The 26,781-nt window shown below is 61.5% G+C and overlaps 3 protein-coding genes across 4 annotated transcripts; all 3 read left to right on the forward strand.

Annotated features, from left to right (window-relative positions):
- The first annotated feature begins 2,003 nt into the window (after window positions 1–2,003).
- Window positions 2,004–9,520, forward strand: ATP6AP1 (ATPase H+ transporting accessory protein 1). The gene is made up of 10 exons (XM_082681891.1): window positions 2,004–2,201; window positions 2,449–2,575; window positions 4,957–5,031; window positions 5,301–5,494; window positions 5,923–5,963; window positions 6,788–6,873; window positions 7,277–7,518; window positions 8,004–8,051; window positions 8,133–8,364; window positions 8,583–9,520. Exons 1-10 carry the CDS (start codon window positions 2,047–2,049, stop codon window positions 8,790–8,792), a joined length of 1,410 nt encoding a protein of 469 aa, XP_082538017.1. The 5' UTR covers window positions 2,004–2,046; the 3' UTR covers window positions 8,793–9,520.
- A 610-nt stretch (window positions 9,521–10,130) lies between these two features.
- Window positions 10,131–16,005, forward strand: GDI1 (GDP dissociation inhibitor 1). Of its 2 annotated transcripts, XM_082680649.1 has the most exons (11): window positions 10,131–10,250; window positions 11,436–11,543; window positions 11,688–11,787; window positions 11,929–12,063; window positions 12,533–12,731; window positions 12,992–13,123; window positions 13,675–13,774; window positions 14,109–14,280; window positions 14,561–14,705; window positions 14,830–14,884; window positions 14,975–16,005. In XM_082680649.1, the coding sequence occupies exons 1-11, from the start codon at window positions 10,206–10,208 to the stop codon at window positions 15,125–15,127; spliced, it is 1,344 nt and encodes a 447-aa protein (XP_082536775.1). In that variant the 5' UTR covers window positions 10,131–10,205; the 3' UTR covers window positions 15,128–16,005. The 2 variants fall into 2 exon arrangements, with proteins under 2 accessions (XP_082536775.1, XP_082536774.1); XM_082680648.1 differs by having other exon boundaries at window positions 14,830–16,005.
- A 652-nt stretch (window positions 16,006–16,657) lies between these two features.
- On the forward strand, window positions 16,658–23,002 carry FAM50A (family with sequence similarity 50 member A). Its single transcript, XM_082681300.1, has 13 exons — window positions 16,658–16,851; window positions 18,055–18,139; window positions 18,238–18,337; window positions 18,609–18,754; window positions 20,811–20,887; window positions 20,998–21,064; window positions 21,220–21,281; window positions 21,505–21,581; window positions 21,809–21,863; window positions 22,038–22,086; window positions 22,179–22,249; window positions 22,344–22,454; window positions 22,565–23,002. Exons 1-13 carry the CDS (start codon window positions 16,741–16,743, stop codon window positions 22,571–22,573), a joined length of 1,020 nt encoding a protein of 339 aa, XP_082537426.1. The 5' UTR covers window positions 16,658–16,740; the 3' UTR covers window positions 22,574–23,002.
- The last annotated feature ends 3,779 nt before the right edge of the window (window positions 23,003–26,781 follow it).

The raw sequence follows: 26,781 nt of genomic DNA on the forward strand, positions 1-26,781 counted from the left end.
AGATTCTTAACCACTGCACCACCAGGGAAGTCCTTCCCTATATGTTTTATTATGAAAAATATCAAACATATAGCGTGTTAGTTTCCCAGGGCTGCCATAACAGATTACCACAAACTGGTAGGCTTAAACCAACGGAAATTTATTCTCTCCCAGTTCTGGAAGCTAGAAGTCCAAAGTCAACAGGGCTGTGCTCCCTCTGAAAGCTCTAGGGAAGAATTTTTCCTTGCCTCTTCCAGCTTCTGGTGGCTCCAGGAGTTCCTCAGTTGGCAGCTACAAAACTCTGTCTCCATCATCAATTGGCCTTCTTCCCTGTGTGTCTGTGTCTAAATTTCTCTCTTCTTACAAGGACACTAGTCACTGGATTTAGGGCCCACCCTAATCCAGCATGACCTTATTTTGATCACATCTGCAAAGATCCTGTTTCCAAATAAAGTGACATTTACAAGTTCTGGATACACATGACTTTTAGGGGGATACTCTTCAACCCAGTACATGTACCAAGGTCAAAAAAAGCTTACAGTGAACACCCATATACTCACCCGCTAGATTTCAATGGTCACTAATATGAGAAATGAAAAATGGCACAGAAAGGGACTTCCCTGGTGGTGCAGTGGGTAAGAATCCATGCTCCCAATGCAGGGGGCCGGGGTTCGATCCCTGGTCAGGGAACTAGATTCCACATGCATGCCTCAACTGAGAGTTCACATGCCGCAGCTAAGGAGCGCGCCTGCCGCAGCTAAGGAGCGCGCCTGCCGCAGCTAAGGAGAGCGCCTGCTGCAGCTAAGGCGCCCACATGCCACAAGCAAGGAGCGCGCCTGCCGCAGCTAAGGAGCCCACATGCCGCAGCTAAGGAGCGCGCCTGCCGCAGCTAAGGAGCCCACATGCCACAAGCAAGGAGCGCGCCTGCCGCAGCTAAGGAGCGCGCCTGCCGCAGCTAAGGAGCGCGCCTGCCGCAGCTAAGGAGCGCGCCTGCTGCAGCTAAGGAGCGCGCCTGCCGCAGCTAAGGAGCCCACATGCCGCAGCTAAGGAGCGCGCCTGCCGCAGCTAAGGAGCCCACATGCCACAAGCAAGGAGTGCGCCTGCCGCAGCTAAGGAGCGCGCCTGCCGCAGCTAAGGAGCCCACATGCCACAAGCAAGGAGCGCACCTGCCGCAGCTAAGGAGCGCGCCTGCCGCAGCTAAGGCGCCCACATGCCACAAGCAAGGAGTTGGCGCAACTAAACATGTATTTTTGTAACGGCACAGAAAAAGATGAAAGTCTCCCAATTTATTTGAGGTGGTGTCTCTCATCTTCTGACTCTAGCTGTCACTCTGTCTCTTTCCTCTCTTTAAGGCAAACTTCGAGAAAGGACAATCTATACCGTGTCTCCACTTCCTCACACTGACATCGCTCTCACCAAACTGGTGTTGCGAAGTACAAGAAAGTTTTCTGTCCTCATCCTACCTGCTTCCTGGCAGCAGTCGAGAATGACGTTGTTAACCATGGTGTGCTTGAAACTTCCCTGGGTTTCCCCCTCCTCTTTGATGCTCCTTCTCCGATCTCTCTTCTGGATCCTCCTCCCTGCCCATAGTAAGTGCTGGCGTTCCTCTGGACGCTATCCTGGGCGTCCTCTTCTCTCCCTACCTGTATAAAGGAGGGTCCATCTGCAGGAAAAAGAAACCACTCTTGCTACTTTAAGCACTAAGAAGATTAAAACAGGGAAGGGGGAAGCTGTGCGTGTGGGAACCAGCGGAGTCCGCTCCGCCCCGCTCCTTCTGCAGGGTTGGAACCCGCGGCGTCCGCAGAGGGGCAGGAGGCTGTGGGAGCCGGCGGAGCTCGGTTCCGCCCCCTTTCCTACTTGGAGCTTGCGCGCCTGGAGACACGTACAGCCAACCAGTGAAAAGGAGCGGCTGTGAGTGGCATCCACTGCGTCCAATAACCTGAGGGTCTGGAAAGCGGTCTTGCGCCCGGGCCAATGGCGGCTCGAGGCGGAGCTCGGGCGGGGGCGACGGTCACCTGATCTGCGGCGGCCGCGGTGGGTCCAGGCAGTGGAGGCCGAGAGGTTTTGATGGCGGCGACGGCGGTGGATCGAGTGCGGGCGGGGATGCGGCGGTCCCTGGCGCTCTGGCAGATGCCATGGCTGCCGCTGGTGATGGTGGCGGCAGCGGCGGTGGCGGTGGCGTCGGAGCAGCAGGTGCCGCTGGTGCTGTGGTCGAGTGACCGGTGAGCGGGGCGGGCCGGGGCGGGCTGCGCTGCGCGCCGCGTCGGCTGAGGTGCCCTCGCCCGACTCCGGGGCTGTCCTTGGCGAGGGGCGGCGGGGCCCAGAGGGGGACTGTCCCTTACTCGGCGGCTCCATAGCGAGTGGGCTGGGTCTAAGCTCTGGGCCCCACGCATCACGCTGGGAGCCCGTGGGTTTCCGATCTCAAGCCATGAGCCTCCGCTTGACAGCACGTCTTCTGTCCCCTGCCAGAGACCTCTGGGCTCCTGCGGCCGACACCCACGAGGGCCATATCACCAGCGACATGCAGCTCTCTACCTACTTAGACCCCGCCCTGGAGCTGGGCCCCCGCAACGTGCTGCTTTTTCTTCAGGACAAGGTGCGCCTGCCACAGCCCTCTCTCCCTCGGTCATCAGGAGGCAGGCAGGCCCCCTCCCCCCCCCGCCCCAGGACACTGAGGCCCATTCCTCAAGGGAAGCTTCAGTGACCTTGTCCCAACTCTAGGGAGGTGTGGTTCCTCCCTTGGGAAGGCATGTAGGAGAACGTTCAGTGGGAATGGTGAGGGCCTTGAAATGGCACCCACTTGATTGGGGGAAATAAAGGGTCAGAGGCCAGATGCCCAGTGAGTGCCAGACCCTTATCTGATCTACTCTACATGGTGGGGATGATGAACCCTGTTTACAGATCAGAAGAGTGATGCCCAAGGATGGCAAATGACTTGCCCAAGGTCACACAGCTAATGGGTGGCAGAGTCGTGATTCTAACTGTAATCATCGTAAGAGAGAGAATCGAAGAATGATCACTTACTGAGTGCTTCATTCGCACTATGCTGAGCTGATGTCATTATCTCGGTTTTACTGCCAAAGAAGGATTGGCTGAAGTTGTGTGGCTTGTGCAAGCCACAGCTGGTTCCAGCCTGAGTCTGTTGGACACCCCTCCACCCCAGGTTTGTGCTCATATCCAGCACACTGTTTACCCTCCCATCTGGGTCTTTCTGCTCCTAAAGCAGGCACGTAGACCACAAGAAGGTTCTAGGGCAGTGTAGGACTGTCGTTTGGGTTATCGAGCTTCTGCTTGTCCGTTCCTCATTGATGGCCTGTATGGCTCATTCCCCTTTTGGTCTTGCTCTGTCGTTCTGTGGGCAGGTGGTGGTGGCTGTGCTGGCCTGTAGTCTTTCTAGGAGGTGGTAAATAATGTAGTCAGACTGGAACTCAGTTCTAGTTCTACTACTTACTGGCCTTTGGACATGTGAAATACTCTGCAAGTGCCCCTTTCCGCATCTGTAAAATGAAGACACCACTGACATCAGAGGGCTGTGAGGAACATTTCTCACAGTCCGTGTGAAACATGTAGCTGGCATCCCCACCCTGTCTTATGGCATTCCTTCAATTCATTCATTTGTCAAATATGGACTCTGCCTACTGTGTACCAGGTACTAGGTGTTGGGGACACAGCAGTGAGCAGAATAACCCAAGCCCCCCCGGAGATGCTGACATTGTCGTGAGGGTGACAGGTAAATGCTAAGTTGGTGTATGCTATAATGTCAGTTCTGTAGTCCTTAGAGAAGAAGGAAGCAGACTAAGGGGACAGAGTGACTGGCAATGCCGTTTAAGGTAAGGGTGACCAGGCAAGCGCTCGCTGTGGAGGTGGTATCTGAGCAGAGACCTAAGTGGAGGGAGGGATGGAGCCGTGTGGCTGTAGGGGAAGGGCATTCCTGACAGAGGTAACAGCAGGTGCAAAGGCCCTGGGCAAGGAGCGCTCCTGGTGAGCCCGTGGAAGAGCTGGTGTGGCTGGAGTATAGTGAGCGAGAGAAAGGGGTAGGAGATGGTCAGCCAAGGAACTGGGAGACAAGGGGGGAAGACGTTGGTTGCAGTTCTAAATGTGGCAGGAAGCCTTGGGTGATTTCGAGCAGGGAGTGCCATGAGGACACAGCGGTGGTTCCTGGGCTTTCAGAATGAGAGCTTAGGTGGCCAGACAGGGTCAACATTCCTGCCCAGAAGGGAGAGGAGGCCGGGCAAGTATGTATACTAAACAGGAGGAGGTTAGGGAAGCTGATTAAGATCTCCTCTGGGCCTAACCGGGAAAAGCCAGAGGAAGCTGGGAGTTGGGATGGAGGGGCAGAAGCTGAAGGACATCTCTAGGTTGCAGAGGAAAAGGGATGGGGTTGGGGCTACTGTGGCCCAGAGAGCTCAGAAGCCTTCAGTGCTTTCTCCAGCATGTTCTGAGATCCTCACCTCTCTCTCCCCTTCCACCAAAACCAGGCAGGGAGGGGCACTTCTCCCCCTCCTTTGCAAAGGGTCCCATCCAGACCGGACGGACGCGGCTCTACCTGTCGCAGCTGGCGCGCAGGCTCTCCTTGTCTCTGACTTCTGCCCTGGGGGGCGTGCAACCAGTGCTCCTGGCTGCCCCCCAGCTCCTCCCCACAGCTTCCCTCTTCCCTCCGCAGCTCCTCCCGTCTGCTCGCGGGGGGTGGCTGACTCTTACTCCCGAGGTTACCATGAATCAGCTGCCCACAGACTTCCTTCCAACCCCATGACCACCTTCCTTGTTCCCTCACCCTGCCAAGAGGGTGCTGGAGAAGACAGAACCTTCCACCGCCCCACCCCACCCCTAAAATACACCGTTGCTCACTCTTCGGACCAGATCAAATTTGACTCTAAATGAGATTCTGCTGGCCCTGCAAACGCACAGGGAAGGTGTCTGCCCCCTGCGCTGGCCCTAGTCCAGCGTTCTGAGGCCATCTCCCTGCTTCCCTACTAGCTGAGCATCGAGGACTTCACAGCGTATGGTGGCGTGTTTGGAAACAAGCAGGACAGTGCCTTCTCTAACCTGGAGGTAAGGGTCCTCTCCCAGCTGCAGGCCCTGGAGGCCATCCTGCGCCCCCTCTCCCAGCACAGTAAGAACTGTCCCCTCAGGAGCCAGAGATGCTGGCTGAAGGTAGAAAGGCCTTAGTGTCAGGGCCAGGGGTGTGGCGTGTTTTCTTTGTCACCTGGAATGAGAGCCGGTGTGGGTGTGGGCGTGGCTTTCCAGAGAGGTCTGGGAGGCTGGCCCGGGTCCACTGGCCCCTTGCTAACTCATCCTCTCGCCTGCCGCTCTGTCCCCAGAATGCCCTGGACCTGGCCCCCTCCTCTCTGGTGCTTCCTGCCGTCGACTGGTACGCGGTCAGCACTCTGACCACTTACCTGCAGGAGAAGCTCGGGGCCAGCCCCCTGCACGTGGACTTGGCCACCCTCCGGGAGCTGAAGCTCAACGCCAGCCTCCCGGCCCTGCTGCTCATCCGCCTGCCCTACACAGCCAGGTACGGCCCGGCCTCTAGCCTCAGGGCCCAGGCCCCGGTGGCGCAGCTCAGCCAAGGAGAACAGCCCTCCCGTTAGCACCTTGAGGCCCTCCCAGAAGGTGCCTGTGTGGCCAGAAGAGGCGGGAAAGACCTCAGCCCGTCGGGCCTCCCGAGACAAGGCAGACGTGGGCCTTGCTGGCGGGGAGCTGGCCCGCCTAGCGGGGACCATACACGGAGCAGGTGGCAGGGACTTGAGCTGGACTCCGGAGCTGGGGGAGGAGGGCCGGGGGATTCCAGGCGGGGCTGTGAGGTGAGCAAAGGTACCGGTGGCGGGAGTGGGCCCGCAGCTCGAGTGTGCTAGGTGGCGGGGCTACCAGGCAAGGACGGCGGCCCAGGGCAGCGGAGGCCGTTTGGATTTGGGCGTCTCTAACGTTCTGTCTCTTCCCCAGCTCGGGTCTGATGGCACCGAAGGAAGTGCTCACAGGCAACGGTGAGTGGGGTCGGGGCGGTGCACGGTTTCTGTCCTCATCCCACCCTTGGCCGCAAGGAGCTGGCCCATGCTGCTCAGCCCCTCCGCCCTCCCAGGGTGGCCCGCCTGCATCTTGGCAGCAACTGGCCAGCTGGGCAGGGCCCCGCCGGTCCCCAGGCCTCGGCCGTCTCTGGCTGGGCCCAGCCTGGCAGAGCTGTTGGGTGTCCAGGGGCCTTCCGTGTGCAGCCTGGAGCCAGTTTCCACTCAGGCGGCCTGAATCCTCGGGTTTGGGCTTGAATATACCAGCAACGTTTCAAAAAACAGTTCCAAGGACTGGTCTTCCTTTGGCTGTAAAGGACAGTCATTCCTCCTGGCAAGGTCACTGGACACTTTCCAGGTGTAGAGTTGGAGTTTTCTGTGTCTGTCTGTCTTTCCTCCCTCCACTGAGTTAGGATGTGGCATTAGGGATTCAGTGACTGGGGCCACGGTGGCCGGGGGGAGGCTGGGGCTGGGGGGATGATGAGAAGCGGCTGCTGGAAACAGCGAACACCAGTGAAGGTTGCTGGGACCCGGCTCTGCGAGGGTCTCGGCGTCCCACCAGAGGACGTGCCGGTTGCTGGCGACGGGGACCGCGCACAGGGCAGACATCCGGCGCTCCCCAGCTCAACACGGCGATCCCGCTGAGCACCGTCAAGAGAAGCCTCCGAGAGGGTGCATGGAAGGCCCCAGCCTCGCCCCTGCCGTGTGACAGTCGGGCGGGTTCTCACGGGCAGTGGCAAGCGTGGCTGCGAGCGGCCGCCTGTGACTTGCTTCTCTGCCCACCCCCCCCCCCCGTTGCTCCTCAGATGAGGTCATCGGGCAGGTGCTGAGCGTGCTCAAGTCGGAAGACGTTCCGTACACGGCGGCCCTCACGGCAGTCCGCCCTCCTAGGGTACGTGCCCTTGCCCAGGGCTCCGGGATGTGTGGCCAGGGGCCTGGAGGGGGGCCGGCTTCTCCTCCGGGCAGATGTCGGGGCGGGGGGCGTGGGTGAGCCGTGAAGTCCTGCTTCCTCCTTCCAGGCGGCCGCTGCCCATCTCACCCCAACAGCCTTACTGGCTGGCGTATTCGGACAGTAAGTCCAAGTGTTCCTAAGGTGCAGAGACGAGAAACATCACAAAGGCTTAGGGGCCACCAGGGGAAGGCTTCCCAAAGGAAGCTTTGAGTATGAGCGTGACTGGTGGGACTTGAGATGGTGGAGAGAGTGCCCAGCGGGACCGCAAGGGCAGGCCGCTTGTTTCAGGGCCTGCTGAGAGAACCAGGGCTGTTGAGAGAAGGCTTGTGGGCTCTTTCTGCAGGTGGCCCGCGATGTAGCCTTGGTGGCTGGGGGTCTGGGTCGCCAGCTGCTGCAAAGACAGTCGGCATCGCCTATGATCTTTTCCCCTGTGAGTTACAACGACACTGCCCCCCGGATCCTGTTCTGGGCCCAAAACTTCTCGGTGGCATATAGGGACCACTGGAAGGACCTGACCTCCCTCACCTTTGGGGATGAAGACCGCCTCAACCTGACCGGCTCCTTCTGGAACGAGTCCGTTGCCAGGTAAGGGCGAAGTACGTGCCACTGAGGGAGTATGTGTTGGGGGCTGTCCGCCGTGGGGATGCAGGTGGCATTGTGGCGGGGGGGAGGCTGGCGGAGGGCTCCTGAGTGGGCGTTGCTCAGAGCTCTGCCTCCTCACGCCTTCTCGTCCTCGGCCCGACCTCAGTGGTTAATACCTTGGGTCCTGCTACTTCCCCCTTGGGCAGCCTCCGCAATCCCCAGGGGGAGCTGAAGGAGTGGCCATGGGTTCAGGTGAACCAGAGGGAGGAGCTCTCAGCTGGAGGTGGGGAACCTGTGTGCTGGCTGGTTCCTGACTTAGGGTGTGATGGGGCCTCAGTTTTCCTGTCTGTCAAGTGGGGGGCACTGCCTCTTCAGGTGGCTGTGAGGACCCCGTACAGCTTAGGTAGAAGGATACCTGAGGAACTTGCTCTAAGATGCTCAAGGCCATCCCAGAACCTGAAAACTCACCTCTTCCTCTGACTCTGCAGGCTTGTGCTGACCTACGAACAGCTCTTTGGTACCACAGTGACATTCAGGTGAGTCCGAGAGGCAGGTGCGGGTGGGCTCGTGCGGCTCCGGCCTCTCCAGCTGCCTGACACCTCCACGGCCTCCCCCAGGTTCATTCTGGCTAACCGCTTCTACCCGGTGTCTGCCCGACACTGGTTTACCCTGGAGCGCCTTGAAATCCACAGCAATGGCTCCGTCGCCTACTTCAATGCCTCCCAGGTCACGGGGCCCAGCATCTATTCCTTCCACTGCGAGTATGTCAGCAGTCTGAACAAGAATGGCAATCTCCTCGTGCCCGGCACACAGCCCTCTCTCTGGCAGATGACTTTTCAGGACTTCCAGGTAGGAAGGGGGAGGGACCGTGCCCGGAGGTGGGGAGCCCAGGGTGGAGGTAGCCCAGTACTGGGAGGGGCTGGGGGAGCAGAGGCCTGAAGAGTCTCAGTGTGCTTTGGGTTGGGGTTAGGGCTTGGGAATGGAGTTGAGAGTCCTGTCGCCTTGGTGCTCCCACGCCCTTACTGGGCCTCCCTGTGCGGGGCCACTCGGTGCTTTCTGTCCCACAGATCCAGGCCTTCAACGTGACGGGTGAGCAGTTCTCCTACGCCAGTGACTGTGCAGGCTTCTTCTCCCCGGGCATCTGGATGGGGCTGCTCACCTCCCTGTTCATGCTCTTCATCTTCACCTACGGCCTGCACATGATCCTCAGCCTCAAGACCATGGACCGCTTTGACGACCACAAGGGCCCCGCCATAGCTCTGACGCAGATCGTGTGACCCTGCGTCTGCGGGGGGGTGAGGGCGTGCTGGTGTCCAGGTCGTCGCGTTCCCACCAGAGGCATGCTGGACGGGAGGGCTTCCCCTCTGCCTACGGTAGCATGACTCCTGGCTCCTCTTAGCCTGTCTGGCTCTCTGTTCAACCTGCTGAGGGTCTTCCCTGGGCTGCCCACTCCCCACCTCTATCACCAAGGTGTATGTATTCTGCGTAGACAGTAGGCAAATTTCCCAGGCTTGGTCATTGTGAAGGAAGGGGCCGTGAGTTCTAGGGCCCGTCCTCCTCCCCCTTTCTCCTTATTTATTCTCATTTCTCCACCTTCGCCCCTTGCTGTTTATAAGTGCTTTAGTGTAGCCACTGCTCCCTCCCCAGGCTCTGTGGGGCTCCTTGTAGCAGCCAGGAGCTGGAAGTTCCCTGAGTTTGGGGGGTGTGGAAGTACTATTTAACTGTCTGTCCTGCTTGGCTGGTGTTATTGTTTTTTGGTGATGTTGTGCTAAGGATAAGCAGTGCACTGGGTTTTTTTTTTTTTTGGCCTGAGAAGGAAGGGACCTCCATGGCAGGAGGGCTGGGTGTGATCTCTGGGTGCCTGGCAGGAGCCTGGGGGGCTCGTGGTTTCCTTCCTAATAAAATAAAGACGGGTCGCCATGCTTGGGCCTCTTGTTACTCATTTCTGCGCTGGGCACAAGGGAGGATGCGCTTGGCTGAGGGCTGCCGGAGGAGGCGTGCGAAGGTACCCGTAGCCTAGCGCGACCAAGAGGGAGGCGGGAGGGTCTCGCACGGGTCCGTCCTGCGGGCTGCTTTTCCGGCGGCCAGGGGAGGCCGAGAGGGTTGTTAGCAAGCTGCGTCCCTAACCGACTAAAGGAGGGCGGGGGCGGTCAGCGCCCGGGAAGGGGGTGGAGACGGCCGCGACAATGGCCGCCCCTACGTCCCTAGGGGGCCGCCTCGGGCTGCCGCAGCGGCGCGCACCCAACCCGCGGGGCCGCGCTGAGCTTCCCGGGGGGCGGGGCGCGTGCGGCTCCCGCGCACGGATCCCTCGCGGACCTCAGCACCGGCTGCCGAGCCGCCCCGCCCGCCCGCCCCGCCCGTCCCGCCCCGCCCGCTCTCCCCTCAGGGCCGTTGGCGAGCGGACGCTGCCCGCAGAGCCGCGCTGGTGCTGGGGCCCGGACCCCAGCAACCCTCACGGGAGCCAACCCGGGGAGGCGGTGGCCCCGGTCGGCGCGGCGGGGGCGGGGAGGGGCCGGGACTCTTTGACGCGGCGGAGGGGTCGGGCTGCGGCCGAAGCGCCGCCATCTTTGGTCCAGTGCGGCGGCGGCGGCGGCGGCGGCGGCGGCGGCGGCGACGGCGGCGGCGGCGGCGGTGGTGGTGAAGGAGGAGGAGGAGGAGGAGCCGACGGGCGCTGACACCGAGGCCTGACCATGGACGAGGAATATGATGTGATCGTGCTGGGGACCGGCCTCACCGTAAGTGCGGCCTCTGGCGTCCGGGGCTCCGCCTCGCCCTCTTCTCCCCGGGATGCTGCAGCCCTCGGCCCCATCCTCCCATCATTGCCATCGTGGCGCTGCCGCCCCCGGCGTTCGTGTCCCCGAAAAGACAGCCCCATGCCCATCCCCCCTCGACGTTGCTTCTACCCACTGTCTTGGCCCATCTCCAAGAAGCGGCCCCTCTTCTGGCCGCCCCCCCCAACTCCCCGGGCCCCGACCCCTGGCCCCTCCCGCCCTCCCTATTCCGGCCGGCAGGGCCGGAAAACGCACCTCCGCTCGCCCCGATGTCTCCCGTTGCTCCTGACCCCGCCCACCCGGCCCCCACCCAAGGCCAGCCCAGCATCACCTACCATCTTGCGCTAATTCTGGTGGGGATGTAGTAGTACAAGGACCGCCGGTCAGGTCGGGGGACCTGGCCAGGATGGGCCCTCATCCCGCCTCCCCGGGTTCTTATGGGGCCCGGGGACCCATGGAATGTTCCAGAAGGAGCAGCAGTGGGGGCAGTGACCACATTCCCGTTACCCCACCCCGGTTTCCCGTGGAGACCTCAGGCTGAGTCGTATTTGCAGCCTTTGTCCTTGGGCTGATGACAGTGACTGGTGAGGGTGTTTACCCTCCCCCAAACCCCCTCGGACTGCTGCCTTGAGAGATGCATCCCCTTCAGTCGGGTGCAGAAGCTCCTTCCGTGGCTGGGAAGGCTCACGGTCAGGAGCTCCTCTCTGAGGAAAGAGTAGTCCAGGGTGGGGCCTGGGATTTCAGTCCCATGCTAACGAAGCCTTTTTTTGCTTCCCGCTTGGGTCCCTTTGGCTGTGCAGCTAGGTCGTCCCTGAGGTTCATTGTGTTTTATCTGCTTTTCTGTGGGCTCTACGTAGGTAGATGACTTTCTTGGTATCTGGGTTGCTGGAAGACCCTGCGTGTGTCTGCTGGATACGGTCTTCCTTGTTCACCTTTTTGCCTAGCAAGGTTATGAAAGGAAGCCGTGGTCAAATGAAGCACCACCCCCAATTTTAGGCAAGGCGACCAGCCACGGATGGAAGGAGCTGTCCGTTGGGGCACAGTCCTTCCAGCTTTGCTCTCCTCTCAGGGTTGGGGTGGGGAATACATCAGGGCTCCTGGTGGGAATGTGGGCAGGTAGGAGTGCAGTGAACATCGCCCCTCGCCCAGGAATGTATCCTGTCGGGTATCATGTCCGTGAACGGGAAGAAGGTGCTGCATATGGACCGGAACCCCTACTATGGGGGCGAGAGCTCCTCCATCACCCCCCTGGAGGAGGTAGGGTGCTTGGGGCCCAGGCCCATCCCTTGTTAACCTCTCGTGTGGGGTGCGGAACGAAGCAGCTCCCCAGGTTTTCTGGGCGGGGGGTGGGGGCGGGGGGGGTCCTTGAGGTGCATCTCGGTCTCTCTCTTCTGCCTGCAGCTGTATAAGCGTTTCCAGTTGCTGGAGGGGCCCCCTGAGACGATGGGCCGGGGCCGAGACTGGAACGTTGACTTGATCCCCAAATTCCTCATGGCCAACGGTGAGGGAGATGAAGGAGGTATTATGGGGGGGTGATTGGGATGACCAGAGGAGAGTCAGACTCCAGAGAAAGGCAGCCAGACCAGGTGGAGCTTCTGGAGTGGGCCACGCTGACTCTTGCCTTGCCCACACCACCCCGCAGGACAGCTGGTGAAGATGCTGCTGTATACAGAGGTGACGCGCTACCTGGACTTCAAGGTGGTGGAGGGCAGCTTTGTCTACAAGGGGGGCAAGATCTACAAAGTACCATCCACCGAGACTGAAGCCTTGGCTTCTAGTGAGTGTGGGTCCCCTGAGCCGGGGAATCGTGGGGCGGGGCAGCTGTCCAGAGCAGGGCGCCCCTTGCCCAAGGTCACGTTCCTCACACCGCACCGGAAGCCCCTTGCTCTGTCACCCCTCTGTGCCCTGGGCCATGCCTCCCGCTGGTTGCCAGGAGGGGAGTCCGCGTGCGGAAGGGATGTGGAGTCCTTGACAGACTTCAGGTTTTGACAGGGGCTTCACCTGATTAGTGAAACGTCCCCAAGTGTCGGAGCCGGGAGGGCCCTCAGAGCCGTCCAGCCCGACTCACCCTTCGTACATATGGGGAAACTGAGGCCAAGAAGCACAGAGGGGTTCATCTGAGGTCACGTGGGGGTCAGCAAGAGAACTCAGCTGGGAGCCAGGGTGCGCGCTTGCTCCGCCTCCTTGGTGGGATGGAGAGTTTCATTGTCTGTGGTGCAATGATTGTTTTCACGTTGCCCGCGCAGATCTGATGGGCATGTTTGAGAAACGGCGCTTCCGTAAGTTCCTGGTGTTTGTGGCAAACTTTGATGAGAATGACGCCAAGACCTTCGAGGGTGTTGACCCCCAGAACACCAGCATGCGTGACGTCTACCGGAAGTTTGACTTGGGCCAGGATGTCATCGACTTCACTGGCCATGCCCTGGCGCTCTACCGCACCGATGAGTGAGGGGAAACTGGCATGGCAGACCACCCCTCATCCGGCCCTCACCCTGCCCTACCTGCTCCTGCCTGCTGTTCTCTTGGCCCACGCCTCTCGTACTCAGCCTCGTGCTCGCTTGCCTGTCGCCTTTTCTGTCCCTTCCCTACAGTTGACCCGTGGGCTTCCCCAGGCCATTGAGGGTGGTGGGAAGGCTGGCCTGGTGCCTGGGTGGGGTGAACTGGGGGTCCTGCTGTTGGAGCCTCTTCTGACCCCACCCCCCCAGCTACCTGGACCAGCCCTGTCTTGAGACCATCAACCGCATCAAGTTGTACAGCGAGTCCCTGGCCCGGTACGGCAAGAGCCCGTATCTGTACCCACTCTATGGCCTTGGCGAGCTGCCCCAGGGCTTTGCAAGGTAAGGGCGTGGCCTCGGTCGGTTGGCGGTCCCAAGAAGGACTGAGGCCAGCGATGGAAACGGCCCCCTTGGGTACCTCCACAGCATTTTGTACTTTCCCACTGTGGTCCTAGTTCACTTCACTCCATCCTTGGGTGGTGACACCACAGTGGGGTATTGACGTTCAGAGTTGAAGAACCACAGGTGGGGGCTTGCTTGGCTCCTGGCCTGAGTCAGGCAGCGCTAGGACTGGGCACGGGGCCTGGAAACCTCGAGTCGGATTCTCCAGAGCCCTTCGTTCTGTTTCCCAGAACATTTCCGTGAGGAGCCACCCTCACGCTAGCCCTTCGCCGAGCATTCTGGCGATAAGCTCCGGAGAGGAAGGAGCACTCCAGGTTCAGTCCTGAGTGTGTGGCTGCGACAGAGTTGGGAAGGGCCGCCAGGTCTCCTGAGCTCTGCCTGCCTGGGGCCGCCTTCTCTGCACCCTCGTGCTGGTAGGGGCAGGTGGCGCAGTATCACTGGTCCCCGTTTGTCCTGGGAGGGCGCCCTCACCATCACTCTCCCCACCACAGGTTGAGTGCCATCTACGGGGGGACCTACATGCTGAACAAACCCGTGGATGACATCATCATGGAGAACGGCAAGGTGGTGGGCGTGAAGTCCGAGGGAGAGGTGAGCCGTCCCCGCCGCGCAGGCACGCTGGTCTGGGCGGGGTTCGCCCCCTCCTTAGAGGTGCTCTTCCCAGTGACCCTGGCTCTGCTGGGTCCGCTGCTGCTCGGCTCTGAGGGCCTCGGGCTGGGGACCGGGGCTCCAGAAGAAGACTATGTAGCCGATCTTGTTGGCAGACGTCTGCGTATCAGGGCCCCCCTCCCCGAGGTACAGGAGGAAGCTGCATGTTGTGGGAGTGTCCTGCCTGCCGGAGCTGCCAGCCCTCGTCGTGAGTCCAGGCCCTGAAACCCCGAGGGGTGTGATTAGATAGGGACAAGGCCTTTTGGTGTTTTCACAGGTGGCCCGCTGCAAGCAGCTGATCTGTGACCCCAGCTACGTCCCAGACCGCGTGCGGAAGGCTGGCCAGGTTATCCGTATCATCTGTATCCTCAGCCACCCCATCAAGAACACCAATGATGCCAACTCCTGCCAAATCATCATCCCCCAGAACCAGGTCAACAGGAAGTCAGGTAGGACTGGAGGAAGTCACGTGTTCTCTCCGGTGTGGCTCATGCCTTTCCCCTCAGCCTGGGGGCTGGCTCCCTGCCAGACCCCTCCATGGGAGAACAGGGACCCACACTGCAGTCCCCATGACCTGAGGTCCAAGGCATTGGCTGGCTTGGTCTCTTCTCCTCCGTGAGGGTGGCAGCTTGGATGCTGCCCGCTCTGCAGGGCTGGGGAGGGTGGGCGGGCCAAAATTGAGCTTGGCCCCCCACATGCCCGTGTTAACCGAGCCCTTCCTGCGGACAGACATCTACGTGTGCATGATCTCCTATGCACACAATGTGGCCGCGCAGGGCAAGTACATTGCCATCGCCAGCACCACGGTGGAGACCGCAGAGCCCGAAAAGGAGGTTGAGCCGGCCCTGGAGCTGCTGGAGCCCATTGACCAGAAGTGAGGGGCTGGGGGGCTGGGGCGGAAGCTGGGGGGGGAAGGGAGCCAAGGAGCCGGAGGGTGGGCATCAGGGAGGGCAAGGCTGGTTGTGAGACCTGTCTCGTCCCTTCCATCTGCCCATCAGGTTTGTGGCCATCAGTGACTTGTACGAGCCCATCGACGATGGTTCTGAGAGCCAGGTAAGCAGCCTGTCCCGGCCCCGGCTCCTGGCTGCCCGCCCAGGGCCCCTGCCCAGCTCACCTCGGGCCCCGGGCGCTGGCTGTTTCCAGGTGTTCTGTTCCTGCTCCTATGATGCCACTACACACTTTGAGACAACCTGCAACGACATCAAAGACATCTACAAGCGCATGGCAGGCTCCGCTTTTGACTTTGAGAACATGAAGCGCAAACAGAACGATGTCTTTGGAGAAGCTGACCAGTGATTGCCGACCCCGGCCCCAGCCCCTGGTACCCTCTGCCCCAACCTGAGCCTGTTCTCCTCAAGGGCTGGGGAGATGGGCGTGGCTGGGCACCCCCGTTTCCAGCATCTTCTGCTTCCCCCACCACATTCCTGTCATCCACCTCATTGATTCACTGACCAAATCCTTAACCTTAGTGATGGTTTGGGAGACGGGGCGGGGGGGGGGGTTGGTTAGTATCCTCTTTCTTGGCCCTTCCTTATCCTGGGAGAAGGGGGTTCCTCTCCTTGTGTGTGTCTCTCCCCCCACCCCTAATTCTTCTGCTCTGTTCGGGAGGAACGTGGAGGAAAAGCTGACTTCTGCCCCCACCGCTCTTACCCCTGCTCTAGTGGCCTTTGGAGATGCCCCCTGCCTCCCCCCACCAGCTCTTGTGTGTTGGAGAGAAGGGGCCCTCCCAGCACAAAGTTGCAGTCCTTTCCCTACCCCACCCCCGTAATTTATTCTAATTTATTAACTTCGGCCCACCCTGTGTGAGAAGGGAGCACTGTGCCCTGCAGCCTCACGGTGCGGCCTGGGGCTGCGGAGCAGCTACCCTGGCCTGGCCTTCCTAACCCTGGCGACCCTGGTGCAGCCTGGGAAGGAAGAGGGCTTGGGTGTGGCCCCATTGGAGGTTGATTTGGTTTTTGTTTCTTGTCTTTGTGTCTGCTGGTACTTGCTGAGAGAGAAAAGACATGTGAGCAAAGCAGAAGGAGGTGGGAAAATGGATCCAAACCCCGTGTGCCCTGCCCTATTCCTTCCCCTTAGTGGTGGGAAACCCTTATCTTGCCAAGTGAATGTGTCCCCTTCCCCAACCTCTAGTGTATTTCACAGAAAACAAAACCTCCCAATAAAACTGTGTTGAAACCTGAGCCCAGATCGTTCGTTTTATTTCCCCAAAGCTGCATCTGGAGAGGGCCTTGGCTCCCTGGGCTGTCCTCCTTTCCTACCCAGGCTTGGGACTGCGTGGGGTTTAGCTTTGCTCCTGATGGCTGTAAGAGGTGACTCCATCAGGAAGGAAACAGGTCACATCACGCTGCCCAAGGGGTCAATGTGAGAGGAATCGAGGGAGAGGGGTCTGGCCTGGGGTGGGGGCTGAGGTGGAGGAAGCAGAAGCGCAGGCCCAGCCTCATGGCCTGGGGAACCGCGGGGCTGGGGCCCAGTCTTGGGAGGGGAGTCAAAGCCAAGGAAGCAGGGCGAACCAGAACGCTCTCAGGCAGGGAGTCAGCGAGGGGATGGGGATCCGCCCTTAGACTGAGATCAACATCGAGGAAGTGAGGGGCCCGGGGGCCCAGCCTTGGGGTCAACAGAGGGAAGCAGGACTGGGAACCCAGCCTCGTACCGGCGGTTATTGTTGAGGAACTGATGGGGAACCTATAAAGAGAGGGACCGCGGCGTCCAGCTTCCGGCGGCCGGCGGGGCGGGGCCGCTAGCGGGGCGGAGCTGGGCGGCACGCAGTCACGTGCCGGGGGCGGGGCGCGGTGGCAGGGAGTTCCCCGGTAGCGACGTCACGGCGCTGGGGTCAGTTGACTGCACGGCCGACTCCACAGCCGTTGCAGCCCGTGAGACTCGGCCGGACCGCTGTCGCTGTCGCCGCCGCCATGGCTCAGTACAAGGGTGCCGCGAGCGAGGCGGGCCGCGCCATGCACCTGATGAAGAAGCGGGAGAAGCAGCGCGAGCAGATGGAGCAGATGAAGCAGAGAATCGCGGAGGTGCGGGCTGGGCCGGGGCGCCTCGGCGCATGCGCGCGGCCCGCCGCCCGTGCTCTGCTCCCGCCGCCCGGGGTCGTGCGGGGCCCCGGGGAGCGGGAGCAGAGCGCGGGCGGCGAGTGGGGGTGGGACCCTTGCTCGCCGATCTCTAGCAAGGGGCGGAAATGAGCCGGCGACAGTCTGTTCATGTGTAAAATGGGCGCAGAAGGCTGAGAGGAGGTGGGCTGTGACAAGCCTCCAGCAGGAAGGAGCCACACTCAATGGTTACATTTTTGGCATTGGGGCGATCCTCGAGGGCACAGAGCATTCTTTCTCTGGCCCTTCAGCCCTGAGAGTCAGGCCCAGATCCAATGGATATCAGGAAGGGTGGGCCCCAGCCAATCCACCGGACTCATTCTGGAGCCCTTTTCATGGGACAGAGGCAGGCAGGAAGGTCTGGGGTGCTCGCGGTTCACTAAGGGCTTCAGTGAGTGGCCAATGGCAGTGGGCCGTCAGGAAGGAAGGAGCCCTCCACTTAGGCCTTTGGGGGAGAGTCAAGAGCAGGGCCTCGGCGCAAGGGGAGGGCAGGCCTTAGGTACTGTGGCAGCCGGGCCCAAGGAAGTGGCTGCATGCTGAGGCCCGGTGCTGCCTCGGTTTACACTTGTGCCCCAGCCCCACTGTCGCAGTGCGGACTCAGTGGTGGGACGGAGGTACATTTCTCTGCTGGCCGCCACCTGTGGAGGCTGCTGGCCAGAGAGGGACCTACTTGGTACCAAGTGGGATGGGACTGGGCTGGAGTGAGGAGGCCTCGTGGGAAGCTGTTGGCAACATCTGGGGCAGGAGGGAGCAGCATTGCTCGGTGAGGGACCGGGCCGCCAGCCACTCTCTGCTCCCTCCTGGCACTCCTGGCCTTGGGTCTCCAGAGCTTCAGCCTAAGAGCTGGGCGTGAAGAACACCAACCACTGAGTGAGCTCTGGTTCCCAGTGGGACCTGTGGAGGGGCCGGAGCAGCACAGATGGCACGGGGAAACGACCCCACTTGGTTCCCTCGGCACTGGAAGAGCCTCTCACAGCCCCGTGGAACCTTCCATCTGTCAAGGGAAGGGGACATGTCTTTCCCAAGGTCACATCATAGTGAGTCTAGGGACACACCTGGGACTAGAACCCAGGTCCCCGCTTGCATGGTGGGGTGGCAGGTGCCCTCACTGCTGCTTTCCCTCCCGGACAGGAGAACATAATGAAATCCAACATTGACAAGAAGTTCTCTGCGCACTATGACGCCGTGGAGGCGGAGCTCAAGTCCAGCACTGTGGGTGAGCAAAGTGCTTGTGTCCCCACTCCCGGGCTGAGGCCGGCTGCATGGCTGACTCTGGGTGACCGCCTCTTGCCCCCGCGTCTCCTCACCTCGCAGGTCTTGTGACCCTGAACGACATGAAGGCTAAGCAGGAGGCCCTGGTTAAGGAGCGGGAGAAGCAGCTGGCCAAGAAGGAGCAGTCGAAGGAGCTGCAGCTGTGGGTCGTCTCCTCCCAGCCAGCGGCCTTCCCCTCTGGATGGAGCTCGTGCTTGGGGGCGGGTCAGGCTGGTCCTGCACGTGGAAGGGGAGGGGGGACCCTTTTTCATCATCAGAGCCCTGCCTGCCCGTGAACTTGAAGTGCCCCGGGCCAGTAGGACTCCTCTGGGCCTGCGCTGAGTGGGACCCGCACTGAGCACACAGGTGGCTCTGGGCCGGGGAAGGGGCCTCGGGGGTGGGAACATGCGTGACGGCCACCCATGCCTCGGCAGGAAGCTGGAGAAGCTGCGAGAGAAGGAGCGCAAGAAGGAGGCCAAGCGGAAGATCTCCAGCCTGTCCTTCACCCTGGAGGAAGAGGACGAGGCAGGCGACGAGGAGGAGGAGGCGACCATGGACGACGACGAGCTGGAGAGGGAAGGTGGGGGCAGGTCCCGCTGGCAGAGCTCTGTCCTGGCATCCAGCTCGCAAGTGAAGAAGCACCTCTGCCAACAGCCTTGACTGCCCGCCGCATTCGGGGTCCCGGACCTCACAAGTTGGGGCAGGAGGGAAAGGGCCAAGCCTTCACCGTGGCAAAGTTGAGTGGGGGGCTCGCTTTTGGTGGCCGATTGAGTGGGAACCAGCTGTGTGGTCCCTGGGCAGCTGTGTGGGGCTCGTGTGGCTGGGCACCAAACTTAATTCTGTTTGAATAATTTCAGTGTAAATTGACCCAACCGCAGAAACTAAGCGGCTGCTCACTGGACAGTGCAGGACTTGCCCAAGGGAACAAGGGGCCACAGGAACGACTCGGGAAGGCTGAGGTCACCATGGGGCCCCTGTGTGCTGGGCACCCGCTCACGGCCGGGCCAGGGCCGAGGCAGACGGACAGAAGCCGGGTGCCGTCCCTGTCCTGGTGGGAGACACACAGGGAAGCGTGTGTCTCGCTGGGGCCAAGGGAGGGGGAGAAAATTGAGTTGGGCCTTCAGGGTGAGGGGAATCTCATTAGCACCCAGAGGGAGGCGGGTGAGGAGCATGCAGAGTCAAGAGATGAGTGTGCCCAGAAGCAGAGCGGGCAGAAGTGGACGCATTTGAGGACCGGGGAGGATGCAGCACAGGCCTGGCCTGGGTTAGAAAGCGTGACGGCCAGGATGTGGTGGCCTGGGATCAGTGTTGGGGAACCACGGCAGGGGATGGCACTGGGACAGCTTTGAGGGGAGCGGCCAGTGCTGTCAGGAGGAAGAGGCTGCCAGCCCCCCGGGGGGGAAACCCCTGGGGTAGTCTCACTACTGTTTAGTAACAGTAACTAGTAATATTTGGTATCTAAAATATTCCCACGGGCAGGTCAGTTCCATTTGGTGTGAGCTGCCCATCTGTGTGGCAGAGGCCACCTTTGGGACAGCACGGGTCTGGGGGGAGGCTTTCAACCTCTCTGTGTGTCACTGGGGCTTTGAGGGTGCTTCCCTCCCCCTGGAGGTTTGGTTTCCGGGGCCCGGCCATGGGTAGCTGGCGTGGAATTTTTGTAACTTGTCCAGGCGCTGGAACCCCTGCCCTGGAGTATGGGCTTGTCTTCTAGGTCGGCGGTTCTCAAAGAGTGCTCCAGGGACCCCTGGGGGTCTCCGAGACCCTTTCGAGAGGTCTGCGAGGTCAAAACCATTTTCATAATTGTGCTAAGACGTTCTTGGCCTTTTGCACTCTTGTTCTTTCATGAGCGTGCAGTGGATTTTTCCAGAGGTCACATGACATGGCATGCCGCCCTCCCTCCGACAGCTGATAGAATGCATGCTTTCGTGTTCTCGAGTCTTTGGCACTTCCCAGATTTAATTTGCAGTTTGGTGACTGTCAACGGTTACAACTCCCAGGGACAAGAGCTCTCTGGGGTCCTTGGTGACTTGTAAGACTGTCCAGGGTGCCGAGACCAGCAAGTTAAAGAATCACTGTTCTCGTTCATTTGTGTCCTAATTGGGGAAAGTGAGTTGCAGAGTCCAAGGTGTCAGGCCTGGCCTGAGCCCAAGTGGGGCCTCTCCTTCCCTCCTCCCCGCGGGTTCTGATAGTAGCAACCATAGGACTTTGGGCTTCAGTTTCGTCTCCTGGTAAAAAGGAACGTCGTAACCTTTTGAGGCTGTCGTGAAGAGTGGATGAGACGTCAGATGTGGATGTCCTGCTCCTCTGGTGCAAAGGACCTTCTCTCCCTCTGGCACCGGCACTGAGGCCTTAAGTCCCCCGAGGCACTCCAGGTCACAGCTGATGGGGCAACAATTTGGTACCAGCCTCCTGTTCAGCTGCTGGCAGTGGAGACCAAGGTGAAGGCCCCTTGGCAAGGGCACCTCTCATAAAGGTTTCCATAGGTGCTGTGAAGAGGGCTGTGCGTCCTGGCCAGGACAGTCCAAGAAGCCTCCAAGGAGGTTGCATTTGAGCTGAGGCCTGGGTGACAAAGGTCTGGGGTGCCCCGGAGGCAAGGGCCATCGTGCCACTGACCCTTGTGTTTCCTTTTGCTCCAGAGATCACCACAAAGAAGAGGAAACTGGGGAAGAACCCAGATGTGGACACGAGCTTCTTGCCTGACCGAGACCGGGAGGTAAAGGCGGCCTGACCCCGACCCTGGCAGAGGCTTTTGCTCAGGAAGTGGGGCCCTGCGTGCCCCCTGGGCAGCCCTGGGCCTCCCTCCTTTGCCTCTTTCTCTTCCAGGAGGAGGAGAATCGGCTCCGGGAGGAGCTGCGGCAGGAGTGGGAAGCCAAGCAGGAGAAGATCAAGAGTGAGGCTCCCGGAGGGGGATGTGTGTGGCCCGGGGCTGGGAGCCGCACCCGCGCTCCTGCCAGCGCTGCTCTGGGCAGCGCCCCGAGCCCCAGGGAGCTGGCAGGGAGTGGGGACACCGGGGTCTGGAGGCCAAGCGGCAATTCTGTTTTGTAGGCGAGGAGATCGAGATCACCTTCAGTTACTGGGATGGCTCTGGGCACCGGCGTACAGTCAAGGTGACGCTGCGGGGCCTGCGCCCCGTGCCCCATGCCCCTCGCCCCTCGGGCCCAGCCTCCTTTGGCCTCGGTGGGAAGGAGCTGTCAATCCCTTGGTATGGGTGGCTCCTGGGGGTTCGGGGGGAGCAGGGAGGAGGGTTCCGGGCTTCCGTCCTCCCTTCCCAACTCCTCGGTTGGTTTCCCCGCACGGTTTCCCTCTTGCCTCTTCTTGGGTCACTCACAGATGAAAAAGGGCAACACGATGCAGCAGTTCCTGCAGAAGGCCCTCGAGATCCTGCGCAAAGACTTCAGCGAGCTCAGGTGGGGCTGCGCGGGCGTGCAGCGGGGTGCACCGGAGTCTGCAGCCTCAGCCCTGGCGCTCGGGACCCCAGGTGGCGGCTGCTGCTCGCGGCACGCCGGGCGCCGTGCTCCTGAGAAGGGGGCCGTGCCCCCTTTCCCATCCCCCTTCCAGCATCGCGGGCCTCTGCCTCCTAGCTCTGGTGCCCCGGTGTCCTTGGCCACCTGCTATCTGGTCCTTTCTCCCTCAGGTCGGCAGGGGTGGAGCAGCTCATGTACATCAAGGAGGACCTAATCATACCCCACGTGAGTCCCTTCTCTGGGGGCTGCGGGGAGGGTCTCGGGCCGTGGCACACCTGGGGGCTTCGAGGGGGGCCCCGCCTGCCCTGGGTCTTCGGCTCGGGTGGGCAGGGCTGGAACCCGACTTGCAGGCGGCCGAGGTGGCTCACCTGCCGTCGCCTTCCTGCCCTCTGCTCGTAGCACCACAGCTTCTATGACTTCATCGTCACCAAGGCACGAGGGAAGAGCGGTGAGTGTGCCTGGCCCCGCCCCCCGGCCACTTGCCCGTGTCACGGGGCGGCAGCTGACGGGGCCTGGCCTCTTGTCTCCTTGTCCCTGCAGGGCCCCTCTTCAATTTCGACGTTCACGATGACGTGCGGCTGCTCAGTGATGCCACCGTGGAGAAGGATGAGGTACGGTGGGCAGGGGCACTGCGCGGGTAGGAGGGGTCCAGCCACATGGCCCTGAGCCCTGAGCCGCAGCGCCCGGCCCTTCTCCCGTCCTCAGTCGCACGCGGGCAAGGTGGTGCTGCGGAGCTGGTACGAGAAGAACAAGCACATCTTCCCCGCCAGCCGCTGGGAGCCCTACGACCCTGAGAAGAAGTGGGACAAGTACACGGTACAGAAGCCCTCGAGCACTGGGTGGGAGCTGGCCTGGCTGCCCGGCGGGAGGCCCGCCCGGCCCTGCTCAGCTCACCTTTCCTTCTCTGTCCCCTCGTCCTGCACCAGATCCGGTGATGTGGCAGCAGCGCAGCCCCAGCCCCTCCGGCTCCCTGCGGCGCCCTCCCTGCGGCCCCAGGATTCCAGGCGCCCGGCTCCCTGCTCCCGAGACGTGACGGGGCTCAGCCCCTGCCCCTGGTGCTGTGTTTACCGCCTTTTTCTTTTACGACAGAGATACACACGTCAGAGCTAGAGCACCTGTTGTGCATTTTATTTTAAAGATTTTTTTGTTTATTGAGCTAAAATTCACATAGCATAAAATTCACCGTTGTGACCATTTGAAAGTGTACCATCCAGGGGTACTTAGTACATTCATAGTGTTGTGAATCACCCCGAAAGGAGGCCCCACGTCCATTAGCAGCTGACCCCCAGCCCCTCGCATCCCCTAGTTTACTTTCTGTCTGTGTGGATCTGTCTGTTCTGGAAGTTCCACATAAATGGGATTATACCGTATCTCTGCTCTGTGTCTTGCAAGAAAGCGTGTGTTTGGCAGGGGTGGGAGGGTGGGAGGGATCCACTGGGGCCTCAGCAGGCCCAGCTCGTCCCCACTGCGGCACCTACATGGGGAGGAAGGGCGTTCCTCCCCGTGCTTCCCGCCCAGGACTTTGGGCTCCTTTGTGTCTCCTAGCTGCCCGTTCCATGAGGGACACGGCTGGCCTGTGGCTCCCAGCCACCCTGTATCCCTGTCACAGCATCTCTCCCCAGACTGGACACGGGAAGGCCGCTGTGGATGCCCTGTACTCACTGCTTGCCCACTCGACCCACGGCCAGCTCTGCTCAGGCTGCCCTGGGGCTGGTCGCTGTCACGGCCCCAAGGGGGGAACTTGTCTTGGGGATGTGTGCTCCTGCTTCCTGCCCCGCCTTGGCGGCCAGCTCCCCTGGTTCCCCTGGGCCCAGCTCCAGGAGGCTGAGGAAGGTAAGCCCACCACCCCTGCTCCCCCCTTATTCCCCTTGCCTGAGACTTGGCAGAGGGGACAGGGGACAGACCCCAGCCGGCAGGGAACGTCTCCGCTCTGGGTCCGGCCCCACCTCCCTGGCCAGTGTGCAGATCTGACGCTGGTGGTGGGCTTTGCTGGGTGCACAGGCTCTTGTGCCCTTCTCTGTGGCAGGGCCCTCTGTCCTGTTCAGCTGTGGCCTGGGGAGGCCCATCTGGCAGCTAGGAGCTGTCACTTGGGCTTCCTTACCCTGTGTCTGGGGCGGGGCCATCCAGGGTCACTTGGAGGAGGGAGGAGGGTAGAATAGGCCTGGGCACCCTAAGTCCTGGATGTGGGGAACAACTCTGAGGAAGTCGATGGGGCTTTCTGTTGGGTTCCGGGAACCCTGCGGGGGGATCCTCTGGCCTGCGCCAACGCCCTCCTGCCCCCTTTGAGAAGCCACCAGAAGACTGCATGATTTGAGGGAGCCGCCTTTGGCCCGGCAGCTTCTGGAAAACAAGCCCCTTGAGGCCCAATTTTGGGTCCTGTCAGGGAAACAGCCCTAAGTTGCTGGGAAGAAGGGAGACGTCTGGGGTCAGGGTCAAGGGGGCAGGGAGGCTGTCAGGGGAGGAGACCCCCTTCCCTGTGGCCATTGGAGGGATGGAAAAGACACCATGGTTGGTGGGGCCCAAGGGAGGAGCCCCTTATCCTGAGAAAGGGCCAGCTTTCTGCTTGGCAGTCTTGGGCTCCCTACTTCCTGCCTGGAGGCCAGTGCAGGCCAGCACTCCTGCCAGGAGGGGCACTGTCGTGCTGGGGGCCCTCTCCTCGGGACCTTGAACTCACGTGAGTGTGGAGTGTAGGGGAGAGGTCCGGGGGGCCGCAGAGGAAAGTTGGGGGCTGCTGGGACTATTATCTGATGCTCTAGAACTACACGAGGTCACCGAGGCCAGTGAGTGCTCACCAAGGTTTCTGGGGACTAGTGTTTGCCGGGGGTGGGCTAGGCGTTGAGGAGAGCAGGTGTGTCGACACAGGAAGGCAGGCTGGAGGTGAGTGGGGTGGAAGGGAGGGAAGGAGAGAGGGGAAGGCGAGGAAGGGAGGAAAGGTCAGAGAGGCAGTGCCCAGAATGAGCGGGAGGGGCGGGGGCCAGCTCTTCACCCTCCGGGTCCAGTTGCCCCAACAAAGCACCCGGTTATTGCTTAACAATGCATCCCCCAGTAGCCTGCGTGTCTCTCCAGATCTGTGCATACACAGCCTCCTCCGTTTTAAATCTTCTTAAAACTTTTTGGCCGTGCCATGCAGCCTGCGGGATCTTAGTTCCCCAGCCAGGGATGGAACCCGTGCCCCGGAAGTGGAAGTGCCAAGTCCTAACCACTGGATGGCCAGGGAAGGCATAATTAATTTTCCAGACAGTGGCAGACTCCCCCCCCCCGGCCCCTCCCATTTTGCAGCACCACCACCAGGTGAGAGTCCTGGTTCCCAGGCTTCGAGCACAGTGCACTGTCACTCCTCAAGGGGTGGGGGACATATGCAACCTGAGATGGCTTAGAGACCATGTGGTCTCTTAACTGTGGGATTTTGTTTTTTATTTTCAATTTCTTTCAGCTGAGGAAAAATTCACATAACATAAAAATAACCATTAGCCATTTAAAAATGCGCATTTCAGTGGCAATGAGTATATTCGCAATGTTGTGCAACCATCACCTCTATCTACTCCCAGAATATTTTTATCGTCTTAAAAGGTGAGAAGAGGGCTCCCCTGGTGGCGCAGTGGTTGAGAGTCCGCCTGCCGATGCAGGGGACGCGGGTTCGTGCCCCGGTCCGGGAAGATCCCACGTGCCGCGGAGTGGCTGGGCCCGTGAGCCATGGCCGCTGAGCCTGCGCGTCCGGAGCCTGTGCTCCACAACGGGAGAGGCCACAACAGTGAGAGGCCCGCGTACCAAAAAAAAAAAAAAAAGAAAGAAAAGGAAACCAAGGGAATGAAATCCTCCGATTCAGGGCCGCGGTGGCTGGCTGGGGAAGGGGCCAGGTGTAAATGGCCGACAGCCTCAAGTCCTCGTGCTGAGCATCTGCATGTTATTAGCCGCGGGCCCTCCGGATTAAGGACCGTCGGGGGGAGAGTATCCTGAGCCAGGACCGCGAGTCCCCGGCTGGTGTGCGCCCTAAGGATTGGGACACCGGAGGCCGCGCACCGGCGGCAGGTGGCCCCGGGCGCGCCTCCGAGCACCGGGGCGGGGTCTGCGCGTGCCCCGGGTCCTAGGGGGTGTGTGGCGCGGGGGCGCGCGGGTCCCAGGGTTGCGGGAGGCGGCGGTCCGGGGCGGGGGGTGGCGGGGGAGAGGCGCGCGCCACGGACGCGGCCATTGCGCGAGGGGGGTCGGCTCGCTGGGCGGGGACCCGGGCCGCTCACGGGGGCCCGGGCTAAGCACTGGGCCTCTCCCGGCCCCAGGGAGGGGCGGCCCCCGCCCGCGAGCCCTGCCGCTCGGCCCTCCCTGGGCGCCCCCGCCCGGCGCGGTGGTACGGTCCGGGTTTAAAAGGCCCTGGCGGCCGCGGGCCGGCCCAGTGTGTGGGCGGTGGCGGCGGCGCGGGCGCGCGGGGTGTAAGGCGAGGGGTGCGGCGGCGGGGGCGCGCGAGTGGGGCGGTGTGGGGCTCGAGGGCGCGTCCACGTGGCCGGCGGGCGGCCACCCGGAGCCAGCGGCGGCGGAGGGACAGGTAGGTGGCCTCCATCCCCCAGCCGCCTGTGCGGGCCGGCCTGCTCGGCGGCCCTGGGCTCCGGCAGCTCGGGGATTCGGCTCGGCCTTTAAGGGGTCGGGCCCTGCCCCTGCCTCTCGGGCGCCGGCCTGACTGGTCCTTCGTGCCCGGCGCCGGTAGGGACGGTCCGTCCGCGGCTAGCCCCCGGCCCGATGGGGACCCTTTGTGGCGGAGGAGCGGCCCCTGCAAGGACTGCTGCGGCGCCTCCATCCACTAGGGTCCTCGTGGATCTGCCGGGGGGGGGGGGCAATCCCTGGTGGGGGCAGGGCGAGCCGGGCAGGCAGCACCGCGCGGGGCGTTGGGGAGCGGGCGCTAGAGCCAGGTCTCTGCGAGGGTCTGTCCCCACCCTCGGGCTCTGCTGGCAGGGCCGTAGCAGAGAGGCTGGGTGTGCCTGTGATGCCCGAGGCTCCCGGTTACAGGCTGAGGTTTGGGATGGGCACTTGGGCTGCAAATTCTGCCTTTCCAGGTCTCCCTCCTGACCTGTCCCATCCCCATTCTTAGGCCTGTATTCCTGTGCGGTGTGGAGGAGGTGAGGGTGGCATGAGGCCTCCCTTCTCCGTCTTCCTT

Source organism: Grampus griseus (assembly GCF_964374135.1).
Source record: "Grampus griseus genome assembly, chromosome: X".
NCBI classification, from domain to species: domain Eukaryota; kingdom Metazoa; phylum Chordata; class Mammalia; order Artiodactyla; family Delphinidae; genus Grampus; species Grampus griseus.

What these genes read in the sequence shown, in the direction of transcription:
- ATP6AP1 (XM_082681891.1), top strand. Translation starts at nt 2,047, where the DNA reads ATGGCGGCGACGGCGGTGGATCGAGTGCGGGCGGGGATGCGGCGGTCC. An exon ending in CGGCAGTCCGCCCTCCTAGG is followed by an intron (nt 6,874 to 7,276) that starts GTACGTGCCCTT and finishes CTCTTTCTGCAG; the next exon opens with GTGGCCCGCGATGTAGCCTT. An exon ending in TGGAACGAGTCCGTTGCCAG is followed by an intron (nt 7,519 to 8,003) that starts GTAAGGGCGAAG and finishes CTGACTCTGCAG; the next exon opens with GCTTGTGCTGACCTACGAAC.
- GDI1 (XM_082680648.1), top strand. Translation starts at nt 10,206, where the DNA reads ATGGACGAGGAATATGATGTGATCGTGCTGGGGACCGGCCTCACC. An exon ending in TGCTGGGGACCGGCCTCACC is followed by an intron (nt 10,251 to 11,435) that starts GTAAGTGCGGCC and finishes CCCCTCGCCCAG; the next exon opens with GAATGTATCCTGTCGGGTAT. An exon ending in GCGTGAAGTCCGAGGGAGAG is followed by an intron (nt 13,775 to 14,108) that starts GTGAGCCGTCCC and finishes GTGTTTTCACAG; the next exon opens with GTGGCCCGCTGCAAGCAGCT.
- FAM50A (XM_082681300.1), top strand. Translation starts at nt 16,741, where the DNA reads ATGGCTCAGTACAAGGGTGCCGCGAGCGAGGCGGGCCGCGCCATGCAC. An exon ending in TGCCTGACCGAGACCGGGAG is followed by an intron (nt 20,888 to 20,997) that starts GTAAAGGCGGCC and finishes TTTCTCTTCCAG; the next exon opens with GAGGAGGAGAATCGGCTCCG. An exon ending in CCACCGTGGAGAAGGATGAG is followed by an intron (nt 22,250 to 22,343) that starts GTACGGTGGGCA and finishes TCCCGTCCTCAG; the next exon opens with TCGCACGCGGGCAAGGTGGT.